The sequence below is a fragment of the Salvelinus namaycush genome, chromosome 1 (genome assembly GCF_016432855.1).
Source record: "Salvelinus namaycush isolate Seneca chromosome 1, SaNama_1.0, whole genome shotgun sequence".
Classification (NCBI taxonomy): domain Eukaryota; kingdom Metazoa; phylum Chordata; class Actinopteri; order Salmoniformes; family Salmonidae; genus Salvelinus; species Salvelinus namaycush.
In genome coordinates this window covers 23,797,778-23,825,693 of record NC_052307.1, presented here as the reverse complement: position 1 = coordinate 23,825,693, position 27,916 = coordinate 23,797,778, and the positions used below count along the sequence as shown (strand labels likewise).

Below are 27,916 nucleotides of genomic sequence, written 5' to 3'. Positions count from 1 at the left end.
AAAAATTTCAACATGAATTACCTGCGTCGTCGGCTGTCGGACAGCAATTTTATGTCCAATTTGCCCGATGGGTACATGACTGATCTACAACGCCCTGACCCGCCGCAGCAAGACCCTGCAGTAGTGTCGCCTGAACCACCGGAGAGGCGTCTGTCTACCAGCCAGCAGTCGGAGGGCACTGGCAGCGGAGCCGGAGCTGGATTTTTATCTTCCTTTACTAAAGCTGTCAAACAAACCACTGCTGCTGTTGCTGAGAAAGTCACCGAGGTAGCAGACAAAGCAGGCGTTGCCTCTGGTGCCAAGATACTCCTGGTAATTGATGAGCAACAAACAGACTGGTAAGGAGAGTGCTGTGTAAGGTTACACGTTATGGCCCCTGTCTAGACTCAAATGGGTGTCAGTATGCTACCAAGAAACACAACGTCATTAGGATATAATTCATCTTTGCTATGGTCATAACACACACGCACACATATCCTCACAAGTATAGTAAAACAAGGAATATTCTGACAAGTGGGGACTTTTCGCCAGTCCCCACAAGGAAAAAGGTTATTTTAGGCTTAGGGGTTAATTTTAGGGATAGGGTTACAATTAGGGTTAGGGTTAGAATGTGGGGTTAGGTTAGGCGTTATGGTTGGGTTAGGGGTTAAGGGTTAGGATTTTGAATGCGAATCAATTGTTTGGTCCCCACAAGGATAGTAACACACACACACACACACACAACGAGACCACATTTTACTAATTTAGCAGACTCTTATCCAGAGCAATTTACAGGAGCAATTAGGGTTAAGGGCCTTTCGCCTAGTCGGCTCAGGGATTCAAACCAGCGGCCTTTCGGTTACTGTCCCAACGCTCTTAACCGCCAGGCTACCTGCCGCCCAACTGCTGCAGACTACAGTGTACACCGAGTGAATAAAACATTAGGAACACCTTCCTAATATTGAGTTGCACCCCCTTTTGCAATCAGAATAGCCTCAATTTGTTGGGGGATGGTCTCTACAAGGCGTCGAAAGCATTCCACAGGGATGCTGGCCCATGTTGACTCCAATGCTTCCCACAGTTGTGGATGTCCTTTGGGTGGTAGACCATTTTTGATACACACGGGAAACTGTTGAGCGTGAAAATCCAGCAGGGTTGCAGTTCTTGACACACTTCAACCGGTGCGCCTGGCACCTACTACCATACCCCATTCAAAGGCACTTAAATATTTTGTCTTGCCCATTCACCGTCTGAATAGCACACATACACAATCCATGTTGCAACTGTCTCAAGGCTTAAAAATCATTCTTTAACCTGTCTCCTCCCCTTCGTCTACAATGATTGAAGTGGATTTAACGAATGACATCAATAAGGGATCATAGCTTCACCAGGATTCCCCTGATTCACCTGGTCAGTCTATGTCATGGAAAGAGCAGATGATCCTGATGTTTTGTACAATCAGTGTTGATCAATGTTATCCACAGTTATTATCATACCTACATAGGCCACTGATATAATGAAGATGTCTTGGGCAATGCAAATGGTGCAATTGCACTTTTGTACCACCAGCACATTCCAGATAGCCTCACTTGTGCCAGGCATGGTAACTAGACTAGGCTACATATTCAAATGGTTCTGTCAGGCCAAATAAGGGCACATTCAGAATGTAAATTTTTTTGGTCTGCTTATCAGCCCATATGAGAGCCCCAAATGATTCAGTATTTACCTTAGGCCAAATGTGTAAGATACCATGATGATTTCTTGGTCCATGATAGTTCATGTTCCTTTCCAGTGTGTTAAACTGGGTTCGTTTTTTTTGATAATACATGTATATCTACAGTTACTTCAGAAAGTATTCATACCCCTTGACTTATTTTACATCTTGTTGTGTTACAGCCTGAATTCAAAATCGATTAAGTCGATTTTCACCCATCTACACACAATACACCATAATGACAAAGTGAAAACATGTTATTAGAAATTTTAGCAAATATATTGAAAATGAAATACAGAAATATCTAATTTACAAAAGTATTCACACCCCTGACTCAATACATGTTAGAATCATCTTTGGCGGAGATTACAGCTGTGAGTTTTTCTAGGTAAGTCTCTAAGAGCTTTGCACACCTGGATTGTACAATATTTGTTCATTATTCTTTTAAAAATTCTTCAAATTCTGTTCAGTTGGTTGTTGATCATTGCTAGACAGCCATTTTCAAGTCTTGCCATAGATTTTCAAGACGATTTAAGTCAAAACTATGACTAGGCCACTCCGGAACATTCAATGATATCTTGGTAAACAACTCCATTGTATATTTGGGCTTGTGTTTTAGGTTATTTTCTTGCTGAAATGTGAATTTGTCTCCCAGTGTCTGTTGGAAAGCAGACTGAACCAGGTTCTCCTCTAGGATTCTGCCTGTGCTTAGAACACTTTGTATTCAAGTTAGTTTCTTTGCCACATTTTTTGCTGTTTTACTTTAGTGCCTATTGCAACAGGATGCTTGTTTTAAAATATTTGTATTCTGTACAGACTTCCTTCTTTTCACTCTGTAATTTAGGTTAGTATAGAGTAACTACAATGTTGTTGATCCATCCTCAGTTTTTTCCTATCACAGCCATTAAACGCTGTAACTGTTTTACAGTCGCCATTGGTCTCATGGCGACGTCCCTGAGCGGTTTCCTTCCTCTCCAGAAATTGAGTTAGGAAGGACGCATGTATCTTTGTAGTGACAGCGTGCATTGATACACCATCCAAAGTGTAATTAATAACTTCACCATGTACAAAGGGATATTCAAGGTCTGCTTTTTTACCCATCTACCAATAGGTGCCCTTCTTTGCGAGGCATTGGAAAACCTCCTTGGTCTTTGTGGTTGAATCGATGTTTGAAATTCACTGCTCGACTGAGGGACCTTACAGTATCAGTGCCGTCGGAAACTATTCAGACCCCTTAACTTTATCCACATTTTGTTACATTACAGCCTTATTCTAAAATGTATTAAATTGTTTTTTCCTCATCAATCTATACACAACATTCATAATGACAAAGCGAAAACAGGTTTTTAGAAATTTAGAAATTAAAAATGTAAAAATACCTTATGTATATAATTATTCAGACCCTTTGCGATGAGACTCGAAATTGAGCTCAGGTGAATTCTGTTCAAATGTATCATCCTTGAGATGTTTATACAACTTGATTGGAGTCCACCTGTGGTAAATTCAATTGATTGGACATGATTTGAAAAGATGCACACCTGTCTATATAAGTTCCAACAGTTGGCAGTGCATGTCAGAGCAAAAACCAAAGCATGAGTTAGAAGGACTTGTCCGTAGAGCTCCGAGACAGGATTGTGTCGAGTCACAGATCTGGGGAAGGGTACCAAAAAATGTCTGCAGCGTTGAAGGTCCCAAAGAAGACAGTTCTTTGATTCACAGGATTCTTAAATGGAAGAAGTTTCAAACCACCAAGACTCTTCCTAGAGCTGGTCGCCCGGCCAAACTGAGCAATTGGAGGAGAAGGGCCTTGGTCAGGGTGGAGGCCACTGTTTTTCAAAAATGTAAATACATTTGCAAACATTTCTAAAAACCTGTTTTCGCTTTGTCATTGTGGGATAATGTGTGTGGATTGATGAGGAAAATCTTTTATTTTATCTATTTTAGAATAAGGCAGTAACGTAACAAAATGTGGAAAAAGTCAAGGGGTCTGAATACTTTCCGAACGTACTGTAATTGTATGTGTAGGGTACAGAGAAGAGGTAGTCATTAAAAAATCATGTCAAACTTTATTATTGCATACAGAGTGAGTCCATGCAACTTATTATGTGACTTGATAAGCACATTTTTACTCCAGAATTTATTTAGGCTTGCCATAAAAATTGGGTTGAATACTTATTGACTCAAGACATTTCAGCTTGTCATTTTTGTATTAATTTGTAAACAGGCTGTAACACAACAAAATGTGAAAAAAGGTCAAGGGGTGTGAATACTTTCTGAAGGCACTGTACATCAACTATGCTTGTGAGATAGCATTACAAAACTACTCTCCAAAGTAGTCCTAGTTTTTATGCAATTCAAATATTTTCTCTTGCCTTTCTTCTCTAGGGTAAAGGTCTTCAAAGGTAAAAAGATTCATGGTGAATTTGACATTAAGGTGGAACAGGTGGGTTGCTTGTTCACCTTTGTTATTTTAATTGTCTATTTTATATCAGAGATGGAGAGAGGAGATTTGAGGTTATAGAACAGCCAATGAAACTCACAGGTCACCTCATGATGGGTGTTATTGAGTACAGGGCTTGAAGCACACAGATAGACAACCCCTGCATCTACACTCTTAGAAAAAAAAGTACTATCTAGAACCTAAAATGCTTCTTCAGCTGTCGCCATAGGGGAACCCTTTTAAAAATCATTTTTGGTTCCAGGTAGAACCCTTTTGGGTTCCATGTAAAAACCCTTTACACAGAGGGTTTTACATGGAACCCAAAATAGTTATACCCGGAACCAAAAAGGGTTTTTCAAAGGGAACAGCTGAAGAACTCTTTTGAAACCGTTTTTTCTAGGAGTGTACATGGGTGCTGCAGACCTGCACTTACTGTATGCAATAAACAATGAATCAAAGAAATCCCAAGACATGCACATACTGTATAGTTGAACTATGTTAAGCGGACTGACAGTTGGATAATTATCAAGTGTGATAATAATGTTGTCATATTTGTCAAATATATTAAGGAAATAGGTCACTCTGAATCTGCTAACAATATCCATGGAAAATAAAATGATCTCATGGACCCCAAAACATTTATACCCGGTGGTGGCTTTATAGAACAATGAAGTTAATGCTACCCTCTGTGCTTTGTAAATGAAGACTTGAAAATGCTTATGATTATTAATGATTAATGATTAATGACACTTAATGATTATTTTCTCTACCGGCATTTTCAATGTCTCCTATTTCTGTCTGCTCCTTTTATGTTGCATTAGAGTGTTTCCACTATGCACCCCATGAGTCTCAGCATGTCTCATTATCTGTGGAGGTGATAATGGCTACCTTCTGCCTCAGTTTTTGGGGACAAAGCCATTGAAGTAATACAGTAGTTCACTCCAAAATCAAAGTCTGTCAGACAATTCTGATCTCTTAAGTGGGCTAATGTGAAGATGAATCAATGTTCCACACCATCTATTTTGTAGAGCCACCTGTCTCAACTCCAAAGAAATGGAAAAAAATCTAATTTCATCACGCCTGGAAAACGTTGATTTTTGCAGTGAACTATAACCGTAACATGTCCCTGTTATGATCACATTGAGGTTTGACTTGGATTAACACGGATGTTGTCCACTCAGGCTGACTTCTCTGAAATCAACCTAATAGCGCATGCTACAGGGGGCTATAGTGTTGATATCGAAGCAATCCGGAATGGAACCATGGTGACCAAGTAAGTCTACTGTACATCCTTTGAATACAGTGTTCTACATGATGTTTAAGATAATCAGACACAAATATGTATCATGACACAAGGCGAGACCCAGATCAGACACAGGAGGCAGATTGTTGGAGTCTTACAATATTTATTAATCCAAAAGGGTAAGGCAAGAGAATGGTCGTGGACAGGCAAATGGGTCAAAACCAGTTCAGAGTACCAGAGGGCAGGCAGGTACCAGAGGGCAGGCAGAATCAAGGTCAGGGCAGGCAGGATGATCAAGCAGGTGGGAAAGTAGTCCAGAGTCCGGCAGGGGTCAAAACCGGGAAGACTATCAAATAGAGAATAGCAAAAGGAGAATGGGAAAAAAACACTGGTTGACTTGACTAACATACAAGACGAACTGGCACAGAGAGACAGGAAACACAGGGATAAATACACTGGGGAAAATAAGCGACACCTGGAGGGGGTGGAGACAATCACAGGAACAGGTGAAACAGATCAGGGCGCGACAATATTATAAGTGTGTCCTGATTGCTTATGTTACAAGATATGCATGGTTTCTTGTTATTTTCAAGTGCAAAAGGCAGAATAAAATGTTGACATGTCTGTTTGAATATAATGTATTGGTAATGGGTGATTTTTAAATTTTCCAAGGTGTTTCAGGCCAGACTTTGTGCTGGTTAGGCAGCATGCCTTCAGTATGGCCAAGAATGGAGACCACCGACACATAGTGATTGGGTTACAGTATGCTGGTCTCACGGGTGTAAACTCTCTACACTCTGTCTACAACTTCTGTGACAAACCATGGGTGGTAAGCGTGGCAATTTAAAGCAGATTCAATTGTTTGTTGTTTGCTTTCTGAGCCTAATCTAATTCAAGTAAACAGCCATGACTGCTAGACAGATCATGACTTTTGATTTAACTGAAAAAGTCACCTCTTGTGTATTATCGCGTCTCGTTTCAGTTTGCTAATATGGTGAGATTGTACAAGCAACTGGGACCAGAGGAATTCCCACTGATCGAGCAGGTTTACTATCCCAACCACAGAGAAATGGTGGGTGTTTTGCCATCTGCTTCCCTCTACTCCTCCCCCCACCACGACATGGCCATGTCTTCACACTAAACAGACCTAAGCAAAGACTATTAGGTGGCCCTTCTGTTAGAATAACACATTTCTGTGTCCAGTAAGAAAAGGACAAAGCTAGCACACATCAGTAATCCATCTCAGATCTATCACAACAATCAATCTTAATATTGTCTCTGATTAGACTGAGGGTTCATGTGTACAGGTCGCAGTAGAGCCAGAGTGGGTTTGATTATTCCTGCGCCCTATGGATCCCCTCAGTAGCACTGCAATGAGATCAGTGTCTGTGCTGCCGCAGTGTTGCCCCCCTCCACACCCGCAGTCGCTGGTCTGCTCTCGGCGCAGCTCGCCTCAATGATCAACATGAATCGCTCCATAACTCTGAAAGTTTTACTGCTGCTGTTTGGGCTCATGATGCCCTCAGCATATTCACACATATTCTAACATTTACATAGGTATTCATACCCTTTACGCAGTACTTTGTTGAAGCACCTTTTGCAGCGATTACAGCCTCGGGTATGATGCTACAAGCCTGGCACACCTGTATTTGGGGAGTTTATCCCATTCTCTAAAGATCCTCTTAAGCACTGTCAGGTTGGATGGGGAGCATCGCTGCACAGCGATTTTCTGGTCTCTCCAGAGAAGTTCGATCGGGTTCATGTCCGGGCTCTGGCTGGGCCACTCAAGAACATTCAGAGACTAGTCCCGAAGCCACTCCTGTGTTGTCTTGGCTGTGTGCTTAAGGTTGTTGTCCTGTTGGAAGGTGAATGCTTACCCCCAGTCTGAGGTCCTGAGTGCTCTGGAGCAGGTTTTCATCAAGGATCTCGCTGTACTTTGCTCCGTTCATCTTTCCCTCGATCCTGACTAGTCTCCTAGTCCCTGTAGCTGAAAAACATCCCCACAGCATGATGTTGCCACCACCATGCTTCACCCTAGGGATGGTGCCAGGTTTCCTCCAGACGTGACACTTGGCATTCAGGGCCAAAGAGTTCAATCTTGGTTTCATCAGACCAGAGAATTTTGTTTCTCATGTTTCTCATGATCTGAGAGTACTCCAAGCGGGCTGTCATGTGCCTTTTACTGAGGAGTGGCTTCAGTCTGGGCACTCTACCATAAAGGCCTGATTGGTGGAGTGCTGCAGAGATGGTTGTCCTTCTGGACGGTTCTCCTGCCACAGAGGAACTCTGGAGCTCTGTTAGAGTCACAATCAGGTTCTTAGTCACCTCCCTGACCAAAGCCCTTCTCCCCCGTTTGCTCAGTTTGTCCTGGTGGCCAGCTCTAGGAAGAGTCTTGGTGGTTCTTAACTTCTTCCATTTAAGAATGGGAACTGCAAACATTTTACTGCAAACATTTTTTTGGTACCCTTCCCCAGATCTGTGCATCGACAAAATCCTGTCTCAGAGCTCTACGAACAATTCCTACGACCTCATGGCTTGGTTCTTGCTCTTACATGCACTGTCAACTGTTTGACCTTATATAGACAGGTGTGTGCCTTTCCAAATCATGCCCAATCAATTGAATTTACCACAGGTGGACTCCAATCAAGTTTTAGAAACATCTCAAGGATGATCAATGGAAACAGGATGCAACTGAGCTCAATTTCGAGTCTCATAGCAAAGGGTCTGAATACTTATGTAAATACGGTATTTCTGTTTTTTATTTGTAATAATTTGCAACATTTTGCGAAAAACTGCTTTCATTTTGTGATTATTGGGTGTTGTGTGTAGATTGATGAGAAAAATAAGTAATTTAATCCTTTTTAGAATAAGGGTGTAACGTAACACAATGTGGAAAAAAGGGAAGGGATCTTAATGCTTTCCGAATGCACATTAAAACGTGATGATACTTTGTTATTTAACTGCATCCTGGCACATTTAACAAATAACAGCAGCTCAATTTGAGTTTACAGTTTACTCAATTAGCAATTTACTAATAAATGCTGTGCTATACATTCTCTTTAGTCAAACAAACCTACCTGGCCACAAACCTACCTGCATGTCTGGAGCCTGTGTAGTATGATGTTTTCCAATGGGGATGTTGTGTTGTCTTTTGCTGCAGATTACCACTCCTGGTTTCCCTGTGGTGGTGAAAATGGGCCACGCCCACTCAGGGATAGGGAAGGTAGGACTGGACTGCTCTTGTTTCTGATTTTAAATGATACAAAGTAGGCCTGGATTAGTGTTTATGCTTCACAAATCAATACTATTGACATAATCTTATTCAACCATGACTCTACCCTGCAGGTGAAAGTGGACAATCAATATGACTTCCAAGATATTGCCAGTGTTGTTGCCCTGACCAAGACCTATGCCACATCTGAACCTTTCATCGACGCAAAGTACGATGTCCGCATCCAGAAGATCGGAGACAATTACAAGGCCTACATGTGAGTGAAAAAAATAAGCTCCTTGTTGTAGTGACTGAGGTCAATCCATTCTACAAATCCCCAAGCTATTCAGCACAGGCTACAGATAATGTATTCTGCATATCCCAACATTGATGTGAATAATATGATCAACAGAGAACATGCTAAACGGTAGATCTTGTCTGTTTATCAGGCGGACATCAATTTCAGGGAACTGGAAAACAAACACTGGTTCAGCTATGCTGGAACAGATAGCCATGTCAGACAGGTGAGTGTTAACACAGACTGGGCTTTTGTGCATCTGACAGACAGCAGTGCGTTTAGTAGTTACTAGCAGTGTTCTCCAACATCGTAGGTATCGGATGTGGGTGGACTCCTGCTCTGAGGTGTTTGGCGGTTTGGATATGTGCGCTGTGGAGGCTCTGCATGGAAAAGATGGCAAGGATTACATTATAGAGGTAAAAGGATTAAAAGTATTGTTAACAATTTTGCTCTTATACTTATTATATAGCTTACACTCTCCAGTTGTCTTTCTTATTTCGCATGTTTTTTTATTTAAAAAAAATATTTATAGTATTTTACGGAAGCCCTGAAGCCCAAGACCCCCAAAAATAATAATACGTAGACTCTTGGAATTATCTCGTTTGAATGGGAGAATATCTTATTTGAACATCTTAGTATCTCGTTCGAAACAACTTCATTGTTCCTTTGTCTAATTAGGCCTAATTTGTTATGCAGCTTGTCAGACCGTGTAATGGTTGCTGCAGCCATTCATTCACTGATTCCATCCACTGATATGATTATGAATTGACAGTTTTTTGATAGCCTAAAGCAGGACTGAAGGCCAGAGCATGTAAGTGGGTGAGTGTGGAGCAAGGAGCAGAGAGTAATTGAGCAGCTTCTCTCCCGCTCCAATTTCACTCTGGTACTGCTCAGCCACAAGCTCTGGGCGTGCTCTGTCTAGCATTTTTGTTTCCTTTATCAGTATTATTTTAATTAGGCCTATTTGGATGTAATTATTTAGCCTACCCCGCCCAGAGTAGCCTATATCTAGTTTATATTCTACTTTCTAACATTAGGATATGTAGTTTCTATTTTGAAGAACTTCTAATGTATTAACAGATGTTTTAGGTGGGCAATACATAGGCTACTGTACAATGTATTTACATTTTTCTTGGAATAGAAACACCACAATATAAATCCATTTAGTTAAGCTAAAATAAATAATAAAGGCCAGTATCAGTTTATTTTCATTAAATAAAGGGGCTAAATAATCTCAAACACCAATAAACTCTACAAATGAATTATTATTATTATAAAGACAGAAAAATATGCATGTGAAAGCTTAATTACATAAATAAATGTTAGTGGGAATAAAGCCACAATATAAACAAGAGGAAGAATGGAATATATTTTAAAAGGTTAGAATTAGGTTTGACTGGAGAAAGAAAACAATTAATACTGCACAAAAAGTGGTTGTTTTCCCTGTTATTTGATCAAGAAAAATATTTAATTTGGATATTTTGTGGCATTGCCCATAACTTTTCACCTTTTGATGTAAATGTTTGAGGAAAGGGTTTTATTCTTTCTGGATACCATTAGAATGACAATCGCAGGGAAAGGGACAGGCAACAACTATATCTACTATATTGCTCCACTAATAATAGTAAAAGGCCCAATGCACTTATTTTGTAGTCAAATATTTATATACAGTTGAAGTCGGAAGTTTACATACACCTTAGCAAAATACATTTAAACTCAGTTTTTCACAATTCCTGAATTTTAATCCGAGTAAAAGTTCCCTGTCTTAGGTCAGTTAGGATCACCACTTTATTTTAATAATGTGAAATGTCAGAATAATAGTAGAGAGACCGATTCATTTCAGCTTTTATTTCCTTCATCACATTCCCAGTGTGTCAGAAGTTTACATACACTCAATTAGTATTTGGTAGCATTGCCTTTAAATTGTTTAACTTGGGTCAAACGTTTCGAGTAGCCTTCCACAAGCTTCCCACAATAAGTTGGGTGAATTTTGGCCCATTCCTCCTGACGGAGCTGGTGTAACTGAGTCAGGTTTGTAGGCCTCCTTGCTCGCACACGCTTTTTCAGTTCTGCCCACACATTTTCTATAGGGTTGAGGTCAGGGCTTTCTGATGGCCACGCCAATACCTTGACTTTGTTGTCCTTAAGCCATTTTGCCACAACTTTGGAAGTATGTTTGGGGTCATTGTCCATTTGGAAGACCCATTTGCGACCAAGCTTTAACTTCCTGACCGATATCTTGAGATGTTGCTTCAATATATCCACATCATTTCCTTTCCTCATGATGCCATATATTTTGTGAAGTGCACTAGGCCCTCATGCATTTTTGTTTCATCAAACCAGAGGACATTTCTCCAAAAAGTACGATCTTTGTCCCCGTGTGCAGTTGCAAACCGTAGTCTGGCTTTTTTATGAAGGTTTTGGAGCAGTGGCTTCTTCCTTGCTGAGCGGTCATGTCGATATAGGACACGTTTTACTGTGGATATAGTTACTTTTGTACCCGTTTCCTCCAGCATCTTCACAAGGTCCTTTGCTGTTGTTCTGGGATTGATTTCCACTTTTTGCACCAAAGTACGTTAATCTCTAGGAGACAGAACGCGTCTACTTCCTGAGCAGTATGAAGGCTGCGTGGTCCCATGGTGTTTATACTTGCATACTATTGTTTGTACAGATGAACGTGGTACCTTCAGGTGTTTGGAAATTGCTCTCAAGGATGAACCAGACTTGTGGAGGTCTACAATTTTTTCTGAGGTCTTGGCTGAGTTATTTTGATTTTCCCATGATGTCAAGCAAAGAGGCACTGAGTTTGAAGGTAGGCCTTGAAATGTATCCACAGGTACACCTCCAATTGACTCAACTTATGTCAATTAGCCTATCAGAAGCTTCTAAAGCCATGACATCATTTTCTGGAATTTTCCAAGCTGTTTAAAGGCACAGTCAACTTAGTGCATGTAAACTTCTGACCCACTGGAATTGTGATACAGTGAATTATAAGTTAAATAATCTGTCTGTAAATAATTGTTGGGAAAAGGACTTGTGTCATGCACAAATGTATTGTTTGTTAACAATACATTTGTGGAGTGGTTGAAAAACAAGTTTTAATGACTCCAACCTAAGTGTATGTAAACTTCCAACTTCAACTGTATATTTTTATTAATAAATATTTTTGATTCTGATTTTGCAGGGGGTGATGCAGCACCTTCAGCACCCTATTTCCTGCGGCTATGCTTGATTGTGAGCTATAATCAAATGTTGAACTAAATGTGTGCGACACAAGAGGTAAACAAGTTTTCCATCAATAGAATTACTAAACTTACAGTTAAAGTATCCATCACCAATAAATGAATAAACTTCAGAAATTATAGGCTGGTATATGCTGCGAACAACATGCTTTTATTAGCCTATCAGAATCTCCTCTGATAGGGCTTCAATTGAAAGGGGTAACTTTTTATAGACTACAGTTCAAAATAACAAAAAAAAAATACATTTTATCACCAAAATAAAATGAAGCGATAATAAACTTTCATGATGACAATTAATTTAATCTTTGAATTGTTGGCTAATGGTTTACTGAAACATAAATAAGCTATCCAATTTTCAATAGCACCGATGACAACAACCTATTCATTTGGTGATAAGGCAAAGCTCCTAAGAAGGAGCGCTTGAGAGGGAGATCTGTGCGTAATAGATGGATTTGGTGTTTTTATTAGCAGGAAGAAGTTTAACTAATGTCTAATTGTGGAGTATTTGGTAAATGAAAGTGTCACAATACATAGGGGCATATTTATCAATCAGGGAATTTGACATTGAGTAGAGATCTTCATGCCTGCTGCCAAATCTGGTCTGACATTGCAAAGAAGATTCGTCCTGTCCCTTTGGGGATTAAGATAATTAAAGAGTATTTTAGGGACTGCCGATTGACAGCGTGGAGCTGTTTTTTACACACCAATCTGTGTTCTCTTTTGGTGATATGACCATTGTGCATGCCCTCAATGACAGAAGCTTTTTTGTGGGGTTTTGTAGTGAATCTTTTATAGAACGTCTGATCATTCAGTTGCCTGAGTACTTCAGTCTTTTAGACAGTGTAGTCTTGTACAGTAACAGCGCCTCCCTTGTCCACTAGGCGGATGACTATAGAGGGGGCATTCTGGACATTTAAGACCTGTAGCTTGGATATGTCTTTATGCACCAGTCTGTAGTACATATCCAAAGCTGGGTCAATAGGCCCAGGTGGAATGAACTTAGATGGACCCCTAAAAAGAACAGTTTCAGATGCAATGTGCATATGAATTAGTAGTCAAAACGCATTGCTGTTGTGCGTCCTGCTATTCAGGCTGATTTGCCCCTATGTATTATTTTGTATATCTTTTCTGTAAATAGTTCACTAAAGTTTATTGCACCATACTGGCGTTCTGCTTATTTTCTTTCTCCAATCAAAAAAAAGTTAAAAAAAATAGCACAAAGCACATTGTCTCATTGTATTTGTACATTTTAGGATTTTCAAATGTATTCCATTCTCCTTTCTCTTGTTTATATTATGGCTATATTCCCACTAATAGTCCTTTATGTAAATAAGCTTTTACATGTGTATTTGTTTGTCTTTATAATAATAATATTTCATTTGTAGAGCGACTTTCCCACTTTCAATCCACATGTGAAGCTTATTGGTGTTTGCTTGAGTTTATTTCTTCCCTTTTATTCATGAAAAGAAGTTGATACTGGCCTTTATTATTTACGATTTATTTAAGATATTTTAGCTTAATTAAATTGATTCTATTCCAAGAAAATCTCAAATAGATTTCACAGTAGCCTATGTATTGCCTACCTAAAAACATGCGTGAATACATTTGAAGTCCTTCAAAATAGAAATTACATTTCCTAACGTTAGAAAGTAGAATATAAACTAGATATAGGCTAGTGTGGATGGGGGGGGGGGCTAAATAATTATAACCGAATAGGCATAATTAAAAGACTAGTGATAAAGGAAATAAAAAATGCTAAGCAGAGCAGGCCCAGAGCTTGTGGCTGAGCAGTACCAGAGCAAAATTGGAGCGGGAGAAGAAGGCACCATTTGTTTCTCGCTGCTCCACACTCAACACACGCCCACTTACATGCTCTTGCATTCAAAAGCAGCCCTGCTTTAGGCTATCAAAGAACTGTCAATGAATAATCATATCAATGAATAGAATCATGAATGAATGGCTGCACCAACCATTACATGGTGCAACAAGCTGCATAACAAAAGAGGTCTAATTAGGCAAAATAACAATGAAGTAATTCAAACGGGATACTAAGTTGTTCAAACAAGATACTAAGTCATTCAAATGAGATAATTCCAAGAGGTTAAGTTGTATTTTTTTGCCTTGGGCTTCATGGCTTCCGTACTATTTTGATATTGAATACTGCATTATTGGGAAAGGCTCGCAATTTAAGCATTCTTAAACTGTGTAGTAACACTGTAATTACACTGGTAACAACATTGTAATACCTTGTGGCTACCTAGACTATTTGCATTGCCCCCCCCCCTCTCTCTTTTACGCCGCTGCTACACTTTTATTATCTATGCATAGTCCCTTTAATAACTCTACCTACATGTACATATTACCTCAGTTACCTCGACTAATCAGTGCCCCCGCACATTGACTCTGTACCGGTACCCCTTGTATATAGTCTCGCTATTGTTATTTTACTGCTGCTCTTTAACTACTTGTTACTTTTATTTCTTATTCGTATTTTTTAAACTGCATTGTTGGTTATGGGCTTGTAAGTAAGCATTTCACTGTAAGGTCTACAGCTGATGTAATCGCCGCATGTGACTAATACAATTTGATTTGTGTTTCCCCATCTCGTTCTCTCAGGTGGTGGGTTGCTCCATGCCTCTGATTGGAGACCAGCAGGATGAAGACCGTGCTCAAATTGCAGACCTGGTCATCTCCAAAATGAACCAGACAGTCCCACGCACTGCAAGTCCCTCTCCTGTCCGTCCCACAGCTGCACAGCCTGCACAGGTTACACTATTGCTAACCACCACTCAGTCTAATAGACTTAAAATGAGTCAATATTTGTCAAAAGGAGTATGTTTAGATGAGTGGTCTTTATTGTTAATTGGACAGTATATTTGGTTTGTATGTGTAACCCATTAACTTTGTGTCTCATTGTAACATGTTGGCCATGCAGAAAGCTGCATCCTCTCAGCCTATCTCACAACCCAAAGTGCCACAGGCTCAGCAACGCCCTTCTCCACAAGGTAAGAAGATGGCTCTGTAATATTAAGGCCCAAAAATTCCAATGGACACTTGCTTTTGTTCTTTAGCTGGTAACATGATAGCTAAATTGTAAAAAAAAAAAAGATTGCTTAATAGGTACAGGATAAACAGTGCTCTGTCTCCTTCAGGTGGCCCACAACAGACACCCACCGGCACTGCCACCCCTCGCCAAGGAGCCCCCTCCCAGCAGCGCCCCTCTCCCCAAGGCCAGGCCCCTGCAAAAGCCCAGCCCCCTGGTCAGGGATCCCCCCAGCGATCCATGAGCCTGGGGGGCTCCCCTCAAAACCAGAGGCCACAGCAGTCAGGTCCCCAGCTGCAGCAGAGCCCCCCCCTTGGAGGCATGGGCCAGAAGTCCACAGGGGGCCAGCCCCAGCAGAGGCCCCAGCAGAAGCCAGGCCAGCCTGCCAGGCAGCAGTCCCAGGGAGGAGGCCCCCAGGGCCCCCAGCAGCAGAGGGCTCCAGCCCAGCAAGGTCGCACTGGGGCCCCCACCACTCAGCAGCCCCGCCTTAGTGCCCAGGGCCAGGGAGACCCGGGAGGGAAACCTCCTCTGCAGCAGAAGCCTCATCCCCCACAGAAGCCTAACCAGGACCCTCCTGCTATGGGAGCCACCCCTCCACTGAAGTAAGCAAAACTTTCATAAAGCTTTCCAAAACATTCAATGCCAATATACTTTTTGCTCAGTGTATCCCAACTGTATTACTCAATAGCTCAATATTGGATGTAACATCCTCCTATTGTTTTTGGCTGTTTTTGTGAGCCACACAGGATGCTCTGTCTATCTCATTCTAGATAAGGATGAGTAATTAACTGACGAGAGGATTCTGTGTTCTAGATTTAGCTTTCATTTATTTTTATCTCATCAAGGGGATTGATGTGCATGATGGTGTTATATCTGTACTGTAGGCTAGATATTGAGTTTGCAAATCAATGTAGCTATAGTTTGTCATGGGATATGTTATCAGATGTTTACAGTGCGATTTGTTATTTGATCCAAATGTTTGGACTGAGTGTGCATGAACAAGTCTTTTCAAGACGATTCCAATGGAATGTTCACACTTTTCCTGCTCATTATTCATTTTCATGTTGCACTTGAAATTACAAGGACTTATTTTGGATAATGCTAAATTTTATGGATGAGAGGTTGGTCAGGGCCGACCCTAGGCATATGCGACATAAACAACCACTTAGGGCCCCACGGCTGCTAGGGTGTCCCAACCACCCAAAAATACTAATTATAATATATAGTTTTGTAACTCAGTCAGGGTCTCAACTTACTGATGAGCATCAGAATAGTAGAATACACAAGGTGCAATTTTCCAACAACTTTTCGTTTAGGGCCACCAAAAGGCTGGTTGACATTTTATTAAGTACCATTGACCATGTTTAATGTCCTGGTAATTCTCTAGTGACTCATGGAAAGGAGAGTTTAAATAACACTACATAATTTACAACTAAAGCAGTGTTCCTTAAAACATGTGATAGAGGGCAATGTGGAAAGGGTCAAGAAAAGGGTTATGCAGGTTTCATTATGTAGTAAATGATGTACGCTTCTAGTGTATATTGCATAGAAAATATGGCTTTAACAAGCTATTAACAGTCAAAATGTAATGTTATGAATTTAACTACTGTTCCCTGAAGGAAGGAAACGAGGTACAACATACTATGGGGAGTTGCACTTTCGCGGATCTACAATCACGCCTGACAATGAAATTCGCGCCTCGCTGGAAGCACCGCCTCCACAGGTGATAAGCGTGAGGCAAAGGATTAATTCCTTCAATTTAATACTACTCTTCACTGAGCCCAGGAACGGGTGGCACGGGGCCAAACAGGTGTTGTACCTCGTTTCCCTCCTTCAGGGAACATTAGTTATAATCCTAACGTTATGTTCCCTTTCAATCAGTCAACTTCGGTTCAACATACTATGTGGAAATATAATCACGCCCTAAGTTGATCCTGATTGATACTAAATTAAATGGTCCATGGCAGACCACCCAGACCTGACCCCGCCAGATGCGGCAGTCTGGGTATTGTGCAAACGGCGAGCTGCATAGTGACTTTCCCCTGTTCCAGCGGTAAGCACCCTATGGGCTTTATTGGGAGCAGTGACATCCAAGCGATAAAACCTCACAAAAGTGTGTGGTGATGCCCAACTTGCCGCAGGACAAATATCTCCTACGGTCAACCCTTTAAACAACGGCCAAGATGCAGCCACACCCCTGGTAGGTAACCCTTGCCACTTTCTGCTATATGCCAGCGTGATAGCCTCCGCAATCCATTGGAAGAGACACTGCTTAGAGAGCGTCCTGCTGCAAGCTGGATTAGCAAACAGACAAAAAGCTGGTCACATAACCGGATATCCCAGGTCAGTTCAATGTACTTGCGAAAAGCTTGCACCGGACACAGGGCATGTAACACTGTTGCTCTTCAGAAGCAAAAGGAGGAGGCGAAAATGGAAATTGCTCAAAGCTAAGGACCTGTAGGACACAGTCATGACTTTCAGGGCGAAGGCCGTATTTGGACATAACATCACCGTAGAGTCGCCCGGGGCGAATTGAGTACAGGAAGGGTGTACGGATAACGCGTGGAGGTCCCCAACATGTTTAGCTGATGCCAAAGCCATGAGCAGGGAGGTTTTGTGGGAGAGGATCTTCAGATCCATCAACTCCAGAGGCTCAAAGGGGTTGCCTCCAAAACCATCATCAAGCCCCATAAAAGTGCACTTTTCAGGAACCGCACAATCAGTGATAGCAGCCATGTACACGTTTAAAGTGGAGAATGCCCGGACTGAAAAGGAACCAGCCCTTTATCTTGGCACCAGAGCTCAACCACTTATACGCATACAGCCCTCTTGTGGAGGGCGCCCTTGCGGACTGAATGGTAGAAATAACATTCAGAGGTAAACCTCTAGCCATCAGATTGGCCCTCTCAGGGGCCAGGCCCATAGGAATCAAATCTCCGTCCTTGCATTCCAAACCTGCCCGTGTGCCTGGGACAACAGGTTGCTACGCAACGGGAGTTGCCACGGGTCCCTGCCTAAAAGGCAAATGATCTCCACGAACAAAGACTGCTTGGGCCAACGAGGAGCCACAAGAACCAATAGTAAGCCCTCCCGGCACACCCTCTCCAGCATGAGCTGAATCAGAACCACTGGCAGAACGTGTAAAGGAGGGTCCGAAGACACTGTTGCGCCAGAGCGTCCATTCCCAACAGGTCACGGGTCCCTCATCGAGAACAATAGACATCACTGCGCATTTCTGAGGCTGGTAACTCTAGGTCTTCCATTCCTGTGGTGGTCCTCATGACAGCCAGTTTCATCATAGTGCTTGATGGTTTTTACGACTGCACTTGAAGAAACTTTCAGAGTTCTTGAAATTTTACGGATTGACTGACCTTCAAGTCTTAAAGTAATGATGGACTGTCATTTCTCTCTGCTTGTTTGAGCTGTTCTTGCCATAGTATGGTCTTTTACCAAATAGGGCTATCTTCTGTATACCACCCCTACCTTGTCACAACACAACTGATTGGCTCAAACGCATTAAGAAGGAAAGAAATTCCAGAAATTAACTTTTAACAAGGCACACCTGTTAATTGAAATGCATTCCAGGTGACTACCTCATGAAGCTGGTTGAGAGAATGCCAAGAGTGTGCAAAGCTGTCATCAAGGCAAATCAAATCAAATTTTATTGGTCACATACACTTGGTTAGCAGATGTTAATGTGAGTGTAGCGAAATGCTTGTGCTTCTAGTTCCGACCATGTAGTAATATCTAACAAGTAATCTAACAATTTCACAACTACCTTTTACACACAAGTGTAAAGGAATGAATAAGAATAAGAATATGTACATATAAATATAAATATATGGATGAGCGATGGCCGAACGGCATAGGCAAAGATGCAGTAGATCGTATAGAGTACGGTATATACATATGAGATGAGTAATGTAGGGTATGTAAACATTATAAAAAGTGGCATTGTTTAAAGTGACTAGTGATACATTTATTACATCCAATTTTTAATTATTAAAGTGGCTAGAGATTTAAGTCAGTATGTTGGCAGCAGCCACTCAATGTTAGTGATGGCTGTTTAACAGTCTGATGGCCTTGCGGTAGAAGCTGTTTTTCAGTCTCTCGGTCCCAGCTTTGATGCACCTGTACTGACCTCGCCTTCTGGATGATAGCGGGGTGAACAGGCAATGGCTCGGGTGGTTGTTGTCCTTGATGATCTTTTTGGCCTTCCTGTGACATCGAGTGGTGTAGATGTCCTGGAGGGCAGGTAGTTTGCCAAAGGGTGGCTATTTGAAGAATCTCAAATATAAAGTGTATTTTGATTTGTTTAACACTTTTTTGGTTACTACATGATTCCATATGTCTTATTTCATAGTTTTGATGAAAATAGTAAAAATTAAGAAAAACCCTTGATTGAGTAGGTGTTCTAAAACTTTTGACCGGTAATGTATGTAGTAAAAAAGATAGAGGAAGATACGTGTTTCCAATGACATCATTGGTGTGTATTGTGTGCTTTTTAACCAATTATGCGTAGGCATTGCTAACTAATTGTCTACTAATTGGTTGATGATGTCATTGGAAACACTTATCTTCCTCTTTCTTGTTTACTACAAAGCATAGAAACGTGCCATTTTCACATGTGGTGCTGGAGATGCTGAATATGAAGTAGAACCTTTTTTAAATGTCCCTTTAAACATTGACAAGCTTCCAAATGTAGTTGTGATTCCGTGACTGTATTGTCTTGGATGAAGCCCAGTCCCTTATAGACACAGGGGGCTCCGGCAATGGCTGCGGTAGCACCGCCCATTTAGAATAACCAAGCGACTTAATGGTAGATAGGTATACTAAACAAGAGAGTTACCCAAGCAATTCCACCGTTAGGAAGCCGGAATAGCTAGCAGTAGCTAGCTCACCTCTGCAATTTAGCTAACCTGGCTAGCACGCTATGCAGCGCTTGTTAGCTGGCCTGGTCTCAAAAGTCTACGTAGAACCGGATCACAGAGGTGGGACCCAGACCCTTCTGCGATGAGAGGCAAGCGGTGCTTAACCAAGGCAGACACAGGCGGTAGGGGGATATTCACATAACCTGGTTGCCCTCTCTCTTTGAGTAGACTCCCATAACTGTCGACAGAGCGCACAGGAGCCGGTAGACATTCTAGTCGACCAAGCACCCGATCCATCTCTGCGTTCCGCAACTCCGACTCAGCCAAGGTACGGGTACCCAGGAGAGGAAGTCACTATTGGAAATGCTACATGATTGTCAAGAGAACCTGAGCCGTGGACTAGTTGGGGAACAGTGCAAGCCGTCTCTTAGTCTCGCACACAAACTGATTTGAGCGAGAGCATCCTGAGCATGCACCGAGCCGAGACATACAAGACAACAAACATTATCTTTTAATATACTGGGGCATGGTCGCGAATCCGGCTTGTTAGTAGTTTTGTCTTAGTTATTGCTATAGCCAGGCCAAGCCATTTGAAGAATAATTCATTGTTTGTGATTAGGAAACTTATGAGAACAAAGTACAAACTTCAGCACTGTCACGGCTGTTGAAAGGAGAGGACCAAGGTGCAGCGTGGTGAGCGTACATTTTCTTTTTTTTAATCAAAATGACGCCAAACAAAACAATAAACACTACAAAAACAAACCGTGAAGCTCAAAAGCAAAGTGCCCTAAACAAAGTCATCTTCCCACAAAACCAGTTGGGGAAAAAGGGCTACCTAAGTATGGTTCCCAATCAGAGACAACGATAGACAGCTGTTCCTGATTGAGAACCATACCCGGCCAAAACATAGAAATAGAAAATCATAGAAAAACAAAACATAGAATGCCCACCCCAAATCACACCCTGACCAAACCAAAAAGAGACATAAAAAGGATCTCTAAGGTCAGGGTGTGACAAGCACACAACGTCCAGGGGGTGAGCACGCTCTACTATTAACAGACAGTTTAGTTGACGTGACTTAAGACAGTCTCGTTTTCCAATTGTTTGTTTTAGTAGCGTGAATTGTTCCTGTTCACACCGAGGTAAATAGTGGAATAATTGAGGGAATGAATCCGAACCTCACACTTATCACCTGTGGAAGACAGGGCTTCTAGTGTGGCGTGGATTTCATTGGCCTTGTCAGGCGTGATTGTAGCTCCTCCAACCGAAGTCGTGAGAGTGCGACTCCCCATAGTATGTTGTACCAAAGTTGACTGACTGAAAGACAACTGCAAGCAATTTCTTCAATTAATTTATGTTTGTGGCGTCGAGTCCAGAACATGGAACTAGGAACACTGGTCAAGGGGAGGGGGGATGGGGGATGATTAAAAAAGCATGCCTTTGCATCCAGATCAATCATTCAGTATACATATAAAGTTGAGCTGATCAGTGCACTGAATCAGTTATGTAAGGAATGTCCATACATACTGAAGGAACTCTGTCTATCCCCTATGTATGGTCTCTCTCTTTCTTTCTCCAGCCATGCTCTACACTTATTACCATTACACCCTACACTTCTTACCATTACATGGGTTTGCTGCATGACTTTAATAGCCTCTTCCTCTCCTCTATTGCCATTTCCTCTCTTTATAGCAAATCCCAGTCTCTTATCAATGCCTTCAACATTCCAGAAACCCCAACGCCACGGGCCAGCCTTAGCCAGGATGAGGTGAAGGCTGAGACCATACGCAACCTACGCAAGTCTTTTGCTAGTCTCTTCTCAGACTGAGAGATGGAGTAAGCCCCCTCCTACGCCGACAGACAGACTGAAAGGCAGACCCTCCCCCTTCCCCTCCCCAACACACAATGGACCAATAGGACTAACACCTCCCTATCATGGACATTGATGTACATTGATGTGAAAATGCACATATAAAACATCCACTGCCTATACAGACATAGGATCTTAATTTGACCAGTATTGTCGCAGCAAAATAATCCTGCAGCAAAAGGATTTTAATTTGGCTATGTGAAAAGTACAATACGCCAAGAGGTTAATATAACCCAGGCTGTATCACAACCGGCCATGATTGGGAGTCCCATAGGGCGGCGCACAATTGGCCCAGCGTCATCCGGGTTTGGCCGGTGTAGGCCGTCATTGTAAATAAGAATTTGTTCTTAACTGACATGCCTAGTTAAATAAAGGTTAAATAAATAAAAAATATTTAAAACCGTGTGTTAGTGTGGGTTTTCAGTGCATTTATGTAAATCACAAAGCTCATCTGCATTTCCTGTGGTGCAGGAAAAATCTCCACAACAAAAGAGTGATCAAATTAAGATCCTACATCTGTACATTTGAAGACCACACATAGAATATAATACAGATAGCCCATGGTAAAATCATGTTGTTTCCACTTTATTTCAACCAGAAAAATCTACGAGATGTCGTTGAATCAACGTGGAAAACTGATTGGATTTGCAAAAAAGTCATCAATGTAAGGGCATTTTGTTTTTTTTCACCCAACTTTCAACTTAAATCCAATTACATTTTTTTTTTTTTACTCGACCAAATGTAAATCAAAACTAGATGTTGAACTGACATCTGTGCCCAGTGGGAGGTTTGTTGCTCTCAGTCTGAAACATTCCCTATCACCTTCACATTCCAAATGATTCCTACAAACACACACACATACAGTACACATCCACTTCTCTTGTTGTTGCACGTGTGTTTAAATTTCAGATAAAAGTAAGGGTGAAGATTCTTACCCCATCAATCATCAGTCCCTTTTTAAATGGTGTTGTTATATATTACATTTCAGTAGGTGGCCTATGTTGCCACAGTTTTTATGTATTGGGAGATATTTACTTGGTCACGATTTGATCATTTGGAATTGTTTTTATGCTAGTATACTGGAAACGATACACTGGTAATCGTCATGATAGTGTTCCCAGTTAAATTGAATTAAACTTGTCGGCACAGTGTTGTTCACACTACAGTAGGTCAGTTCAGTGTTACAGTAAAGCAACACTACAGCTGTTTGAGTTGCTCATTCATTCTAAGGTATGATTTTTTAGATGCATGTCAATAAAGGAGATATGGTTGCAATTTCAATCACTCACATCGCCGCTTGTAACTGTGTTGTCACATGTAATTAGCTAGCGTAATTAGCATAACAAAAGTATGTGTTGTTTTTGTGAGAATGCCGTTGCTGCCTCCCTCTCCCTTCTTCTGTTAGATTAAGACAAAATCTCAATAGCTCTCAATTTGGAAACATGCCTTAGACAGGCACAAAGTTCAGTCAGATAGTATTGTCTCAGGGATGTCCTGGTAAGTGACACACTGGTGTCAGGGGTCAGGTCTTCCAAACGTTGCACTGAAATGAGGATGATGAGCTACTGCAAATGAAAGCATGTGTGTTTATTGAGGTAGAATGTATTTGTTCTTTCAAATGTATTTGCACATGAAATATAACAAAATCATACTTGAAGACATGAGTCAAGTGATATTTTTGAGATTTTAATGTCAGATTGTAGAGACACAGCCAGCTCAGTGCTCTATTTTACCAGCCATCACAAGGGCCTGGGATGCTGCTGTTTCTGTGAGTGGAGAGTTTTGGTGCCTGTCCTGTCTGTCCCCTGGCTCCCAGCAGGGTCACAGCTTGTGAGCAAGGGACCTAGTCCAAATAAATGCTCAGCCAAGGAATGTACCATGGGTCATGTAGGCAGTGTAAAATAAATGTACTGGTATGTCCCCTGTGGGATATACAGTACCACTGCAGTATACTTCTGTTTGATTCTCTACACGTAATACTTTCTCCCCAAAACATTAATGACCCCTTTGATCATTGGTCAGAAAACAATCCCTAGATATTCCCTGAGCCCAAAGCTGAAACCTTCTGTTTCTAGGGCACTGAATATGTCTTCCAAAAAGAGTGTGTTCCAGGCAATCTGTTTTTTGGAGCTAATTCGGAAAGTCCCAATCTCCCTGCAGAACCCCTCTGCTTCCTCTACGCATCGACCCTTGGTGTATCCACAGTGAACCCTTGTGATAAGTGGTGCATAAACGTGTAAATGTTGTTTTGTAAAACCAAATAGAAGTGTTGTACAGATCGTGACCTATGAATGATGCAGATTTGTCACGTTTCCCCCCTGTTGCTGGCTGTGCTTGTTGATATTTTGTGCAATGAATACTTGTGGATTTTGGTTTTGGATTTTTGGCATTTATATCATTTTTAAGCCCTTTTTCTGTACTGGCATTCACTATCATGAATTATGCATTATTTCTACTTTTTGAAAAAGCTTTTTTATCTTAGTTTCTCTTGTATTCAGGATTACATGTCTATGTTTGAAAATGTGTATTACACATCTTATCATGGGCCTCAATGGAAATCATAACTCAGCAAACAGAATTGTCAGGGTATACCGTTGAAAGAATGGGTCAGAGAAGCCTCAAATGATACCTGCTACAAAAAAATGACTTGTCTGGATGAACACGTGATTGTTATACATTTGTATTGTTTTACTCAGCTCTCTGCTACTGCCTGTAACAGAGAACATCCATCAGAGAACATCTTAGCTGTGTTTGGAGTTATAGTCCTCCGGGGGATTATACATTGGAGTGTCATGATAATTGAAACAATCTATATGAATCCTGTGTGTTGATATTCATAGACATGGGTTGAAATGTTTATTTAGTTTACATTCTTTTTGATGGATAGATTTGAATGTATGTTTACAATTTGTATGCCTTTTTTCTTTGCTTAAGTAGTTTTCCTAAATGCAGATGTAAGTATATTTTATTTTGTTATCTGCACTATGAATTTCTGTGAAATTGATGGTCAATATTGATGCCTGCCAGATGTATAAAACAAGAAATCTATATGTATCTAAAATAGACAAAATGACATGACATATATTGTAAATCATCGTGGAGTATTCAAATAAATGTAGAAAAGTATATGTGATGTTATTCTGATGTTATTTGCAATGTACCTAAATAATTATGCTATCAACATGTGCACATATTCAATAAAGTTCAAGACCATTAGTAACAATGAGGAACCATTTTCTTCATAATGTTCAAATGATGATCAAAAATAACATTCTGAGCATACATGATGACAGCAAGCCCAGTGGAAAACTGTGAATGGCCAATGGCTCATTTCCTCTGTGGAGTTGTAGAAGAGCTTTTCAGTCGAACAACTGTCATATTATGCTTTATTGGTGTAATAAGGTTTAGCTCTACCAATGTGACCACAAGGTGGTGCAGGGTTACAGTCTGACTGACCAACTAGTTGGAGACTCAAAGGCCTCTACAGTATACTTTACTGTGAACTTTATCACATCACAACCACCAATTCTTTTTATTTTATTTAACCTTTATTTAACTAGGCAAGTCAGTTAAGAACAAATTCTTATTTTCAATGTCGGCCTAGGAACAGTGGGTTAACTGCCTTGTTCAGGTGCAGAACGACAGATTTTTACCTTGTCAGCTCGGGATTCGATCTAGCAACCAATGCACCAACATGAGATCCTAACTTGGGATACTGTAGAGGGGAGTGACCTAAATTATTGGTGTATTTTCTGATGTCTTTCTTATCATATTGTTGTAAGGACAGATATAATGTTTTAATGCTTGGAGAACATGTAATAAGAGCTACAGAGATACAGCATATTATACCTAGGGCCCGGTGTTTTGCGTGATCATGTGACATGACTGGATTTGAACCTTTTTATTAAAAGTTTTTCATCAAACTGTTCCCTTTTCATTTTATGTCAGATGGTCCAGCACCATCCTCAGACAATTGCTTAACTGTTTTGTATAATTCTTGTTTCTGTGTAAGGCTTAAACAGGATAAAATTGTGTTAAGTCACATGATTCTACAGAACACAGGGCCCTAATTATACAACAGGTGTGAAGAACCTTAAAAGGAATGAGAAGTCAGAGTAGTCACATTGAGATTTACATTATTTTTCAAGTGAGCCGTGGCAGTAACAAAGTGCTACAGAGTAGATTATAAATGTCTGGTAATCTTTTAAGATTGTACCCTACTTTCATGCATAATATGCCAGCTATGCAAAAGGGATAATGAACATGGCATGAGGTGGAAAAATCTGGTGAATAAGATTTACTGTCAGCATTACTACAAAATACTACACACAAATGCCAATGTTGAAGTAATCCCATTAATTTAAACAGAGCATGCATAGAACATATCCAAAGATGATCAAGCCTTTTTTTAATCTTATTTTTTGTGCAACAAATGTGTTCATTCAAGGTTTATATACAGTACAACAGCCAAACACACGAGCTCTGTAAAGTTAATAGAAACTACTTGTCACTGTTGGAACTATTGTACCAGACAAAGGCAGCATCTACCCCATCCAGCCAAAGAGATACAGAGGAGACTGTTATTACTCCTTCCCCATCTTGGTCTCTTTACTTTCGTCAAAGGATTTGCTTCATAGCCCAACATTTTTTTTGTTTGCTTGTTTGTTTTTAGCTTTATTTTGTATATGAATAATCTAAGTATGCTCTCTGAGAATATAAACTAACACAAAGAGTGCCAGTATTGGTTTTGCACCCAAATATCTGCTGCCTCCCTAGAGTTCTCTTGCTGTGACTTGGCCTGGAGAAAAGGTTGTTAAAGGTCCAATGCAGCTGTTTTTATCTCAATATCAAATTATTTATGGGTAACAATTAAGTACCTTACTGTGATTGTTTTCAATTAAAATGGTGAAAAGAAATAGTTTCTTAGCAAAGAGACACTTCTCAAGCAAGAATGTTGCTTCCCAGAACTGTCTGGGAGTCTGAGTGGGGAGGTGGAAACTGGATTCACCTGGTCAGTCTATGTCATGGAAAGAGCAGGTGTTCATAATGTATTGTACACTCAGTGTATATAAAACACAGGAAAATCACGTATTTGACTGCACTGAGCCGTGACTTGATCTTAAAGATCAAGTCATGGATGTGTTGCACTGCTGTCTTGTAAAAGAAAAGTCCCTGAGCTCTGTCAAAACTCCATAGTTGGCCAATGCAGCAGAAGGACATACTTAGCGAAGGATGAGGGAGGGAGAAGAGTTCGATATTTTATTTGCAGTCGATCACTTTCCCAGTTTCCCCAGAACGTTTTTGTTATACTCTACTGTGTCTGGAGTGCACAATCCAATTTGCACAGGATGTTATATGGTTTCAAAGCTGCTAAATGTTCTGAAAGGTCACACTTGATTTTAAAGTTATGTCTGCCTGCATTTCTTATCTACATACTAAGAGTGCAGCTGTTTCCAACCTGACCATAAATCTTCAATAATATCTGATGACCAATAGAGACCTTCTAGACAGTGATGTACTTGCACAAAATCACTCTCTGATCTCCTGGCATACAAATGGCTTAGTGTCATTCACTGCTACCTAGCCACGTCACGAGTTGATATGACATGAGAATCGCACTGACAGCCACTGACAACCCCATGATGACAGTGACATATGAGATGTTGTCAATCTGTCAGAAGGAAGAAAAGTGTTTTAATATGACAAAATAACATACATTCCAGTGCAACTTTGTGTATTAGTTCAAGGAGCAAATACAGAAAACATATTTAAAAGCTTTTCGGAAGTAGTTCAGGTCTACAGCTCCACACAAGCCCTGACTGGTACTGTTAGTCTGCCATGCAGTATCGAGGGAAATGTCCTTAATGAGTTCAGCTCTCATTATCTTGCTGGAGATGAATAAAGGATTGAGGCATCTTTGTGATAACATTAGCCTTGCATTGTCACCGACTGGGAGCGAGGGAGATGGCAGAGATGGGGTCCGTGATGTCTCTTTCTCTCACTGA

The 27,916-nt window shown here is 40.9% G+C and overlaps 1 protein-coding gene across 1 annotated transcript; it reads left to right on the top strand.

Annotated features, from left to right (window-relative positions):
• The first annotated feature begins 12 nt into the window (after window positions 1-12).
• Window positions 13-21,869, top strand: LOC120051066 (synapsin-1-like). Its single transcript, XM_038997691.1, has 13 exons — window positions 13-338; window positions 4,079-4,136; window positions 5,315-5,406; window positions 6,049-6,205; window positions 6,359-6,448; window positions 8,537-8,599; window positions 8,722-8,864; window positions 9,037-9,111; window positions 9,199-9,301; window positions 14,744-14,878; window positions 15,063-15,132; window positions 15,280-15,772; window positions 21,734-21,869. The coding sequence occupies exons 1-13, from the start codon at window positions 13-15 to the stop codon at window positions 21,867-21,869; spliced, it is 1,941 nt and encodes a 646-aa protein (XP_038853619.1).
• The last annotated feature ends 6,047 nt before the right edge of the window (window positions 21,870-27,916 follow it).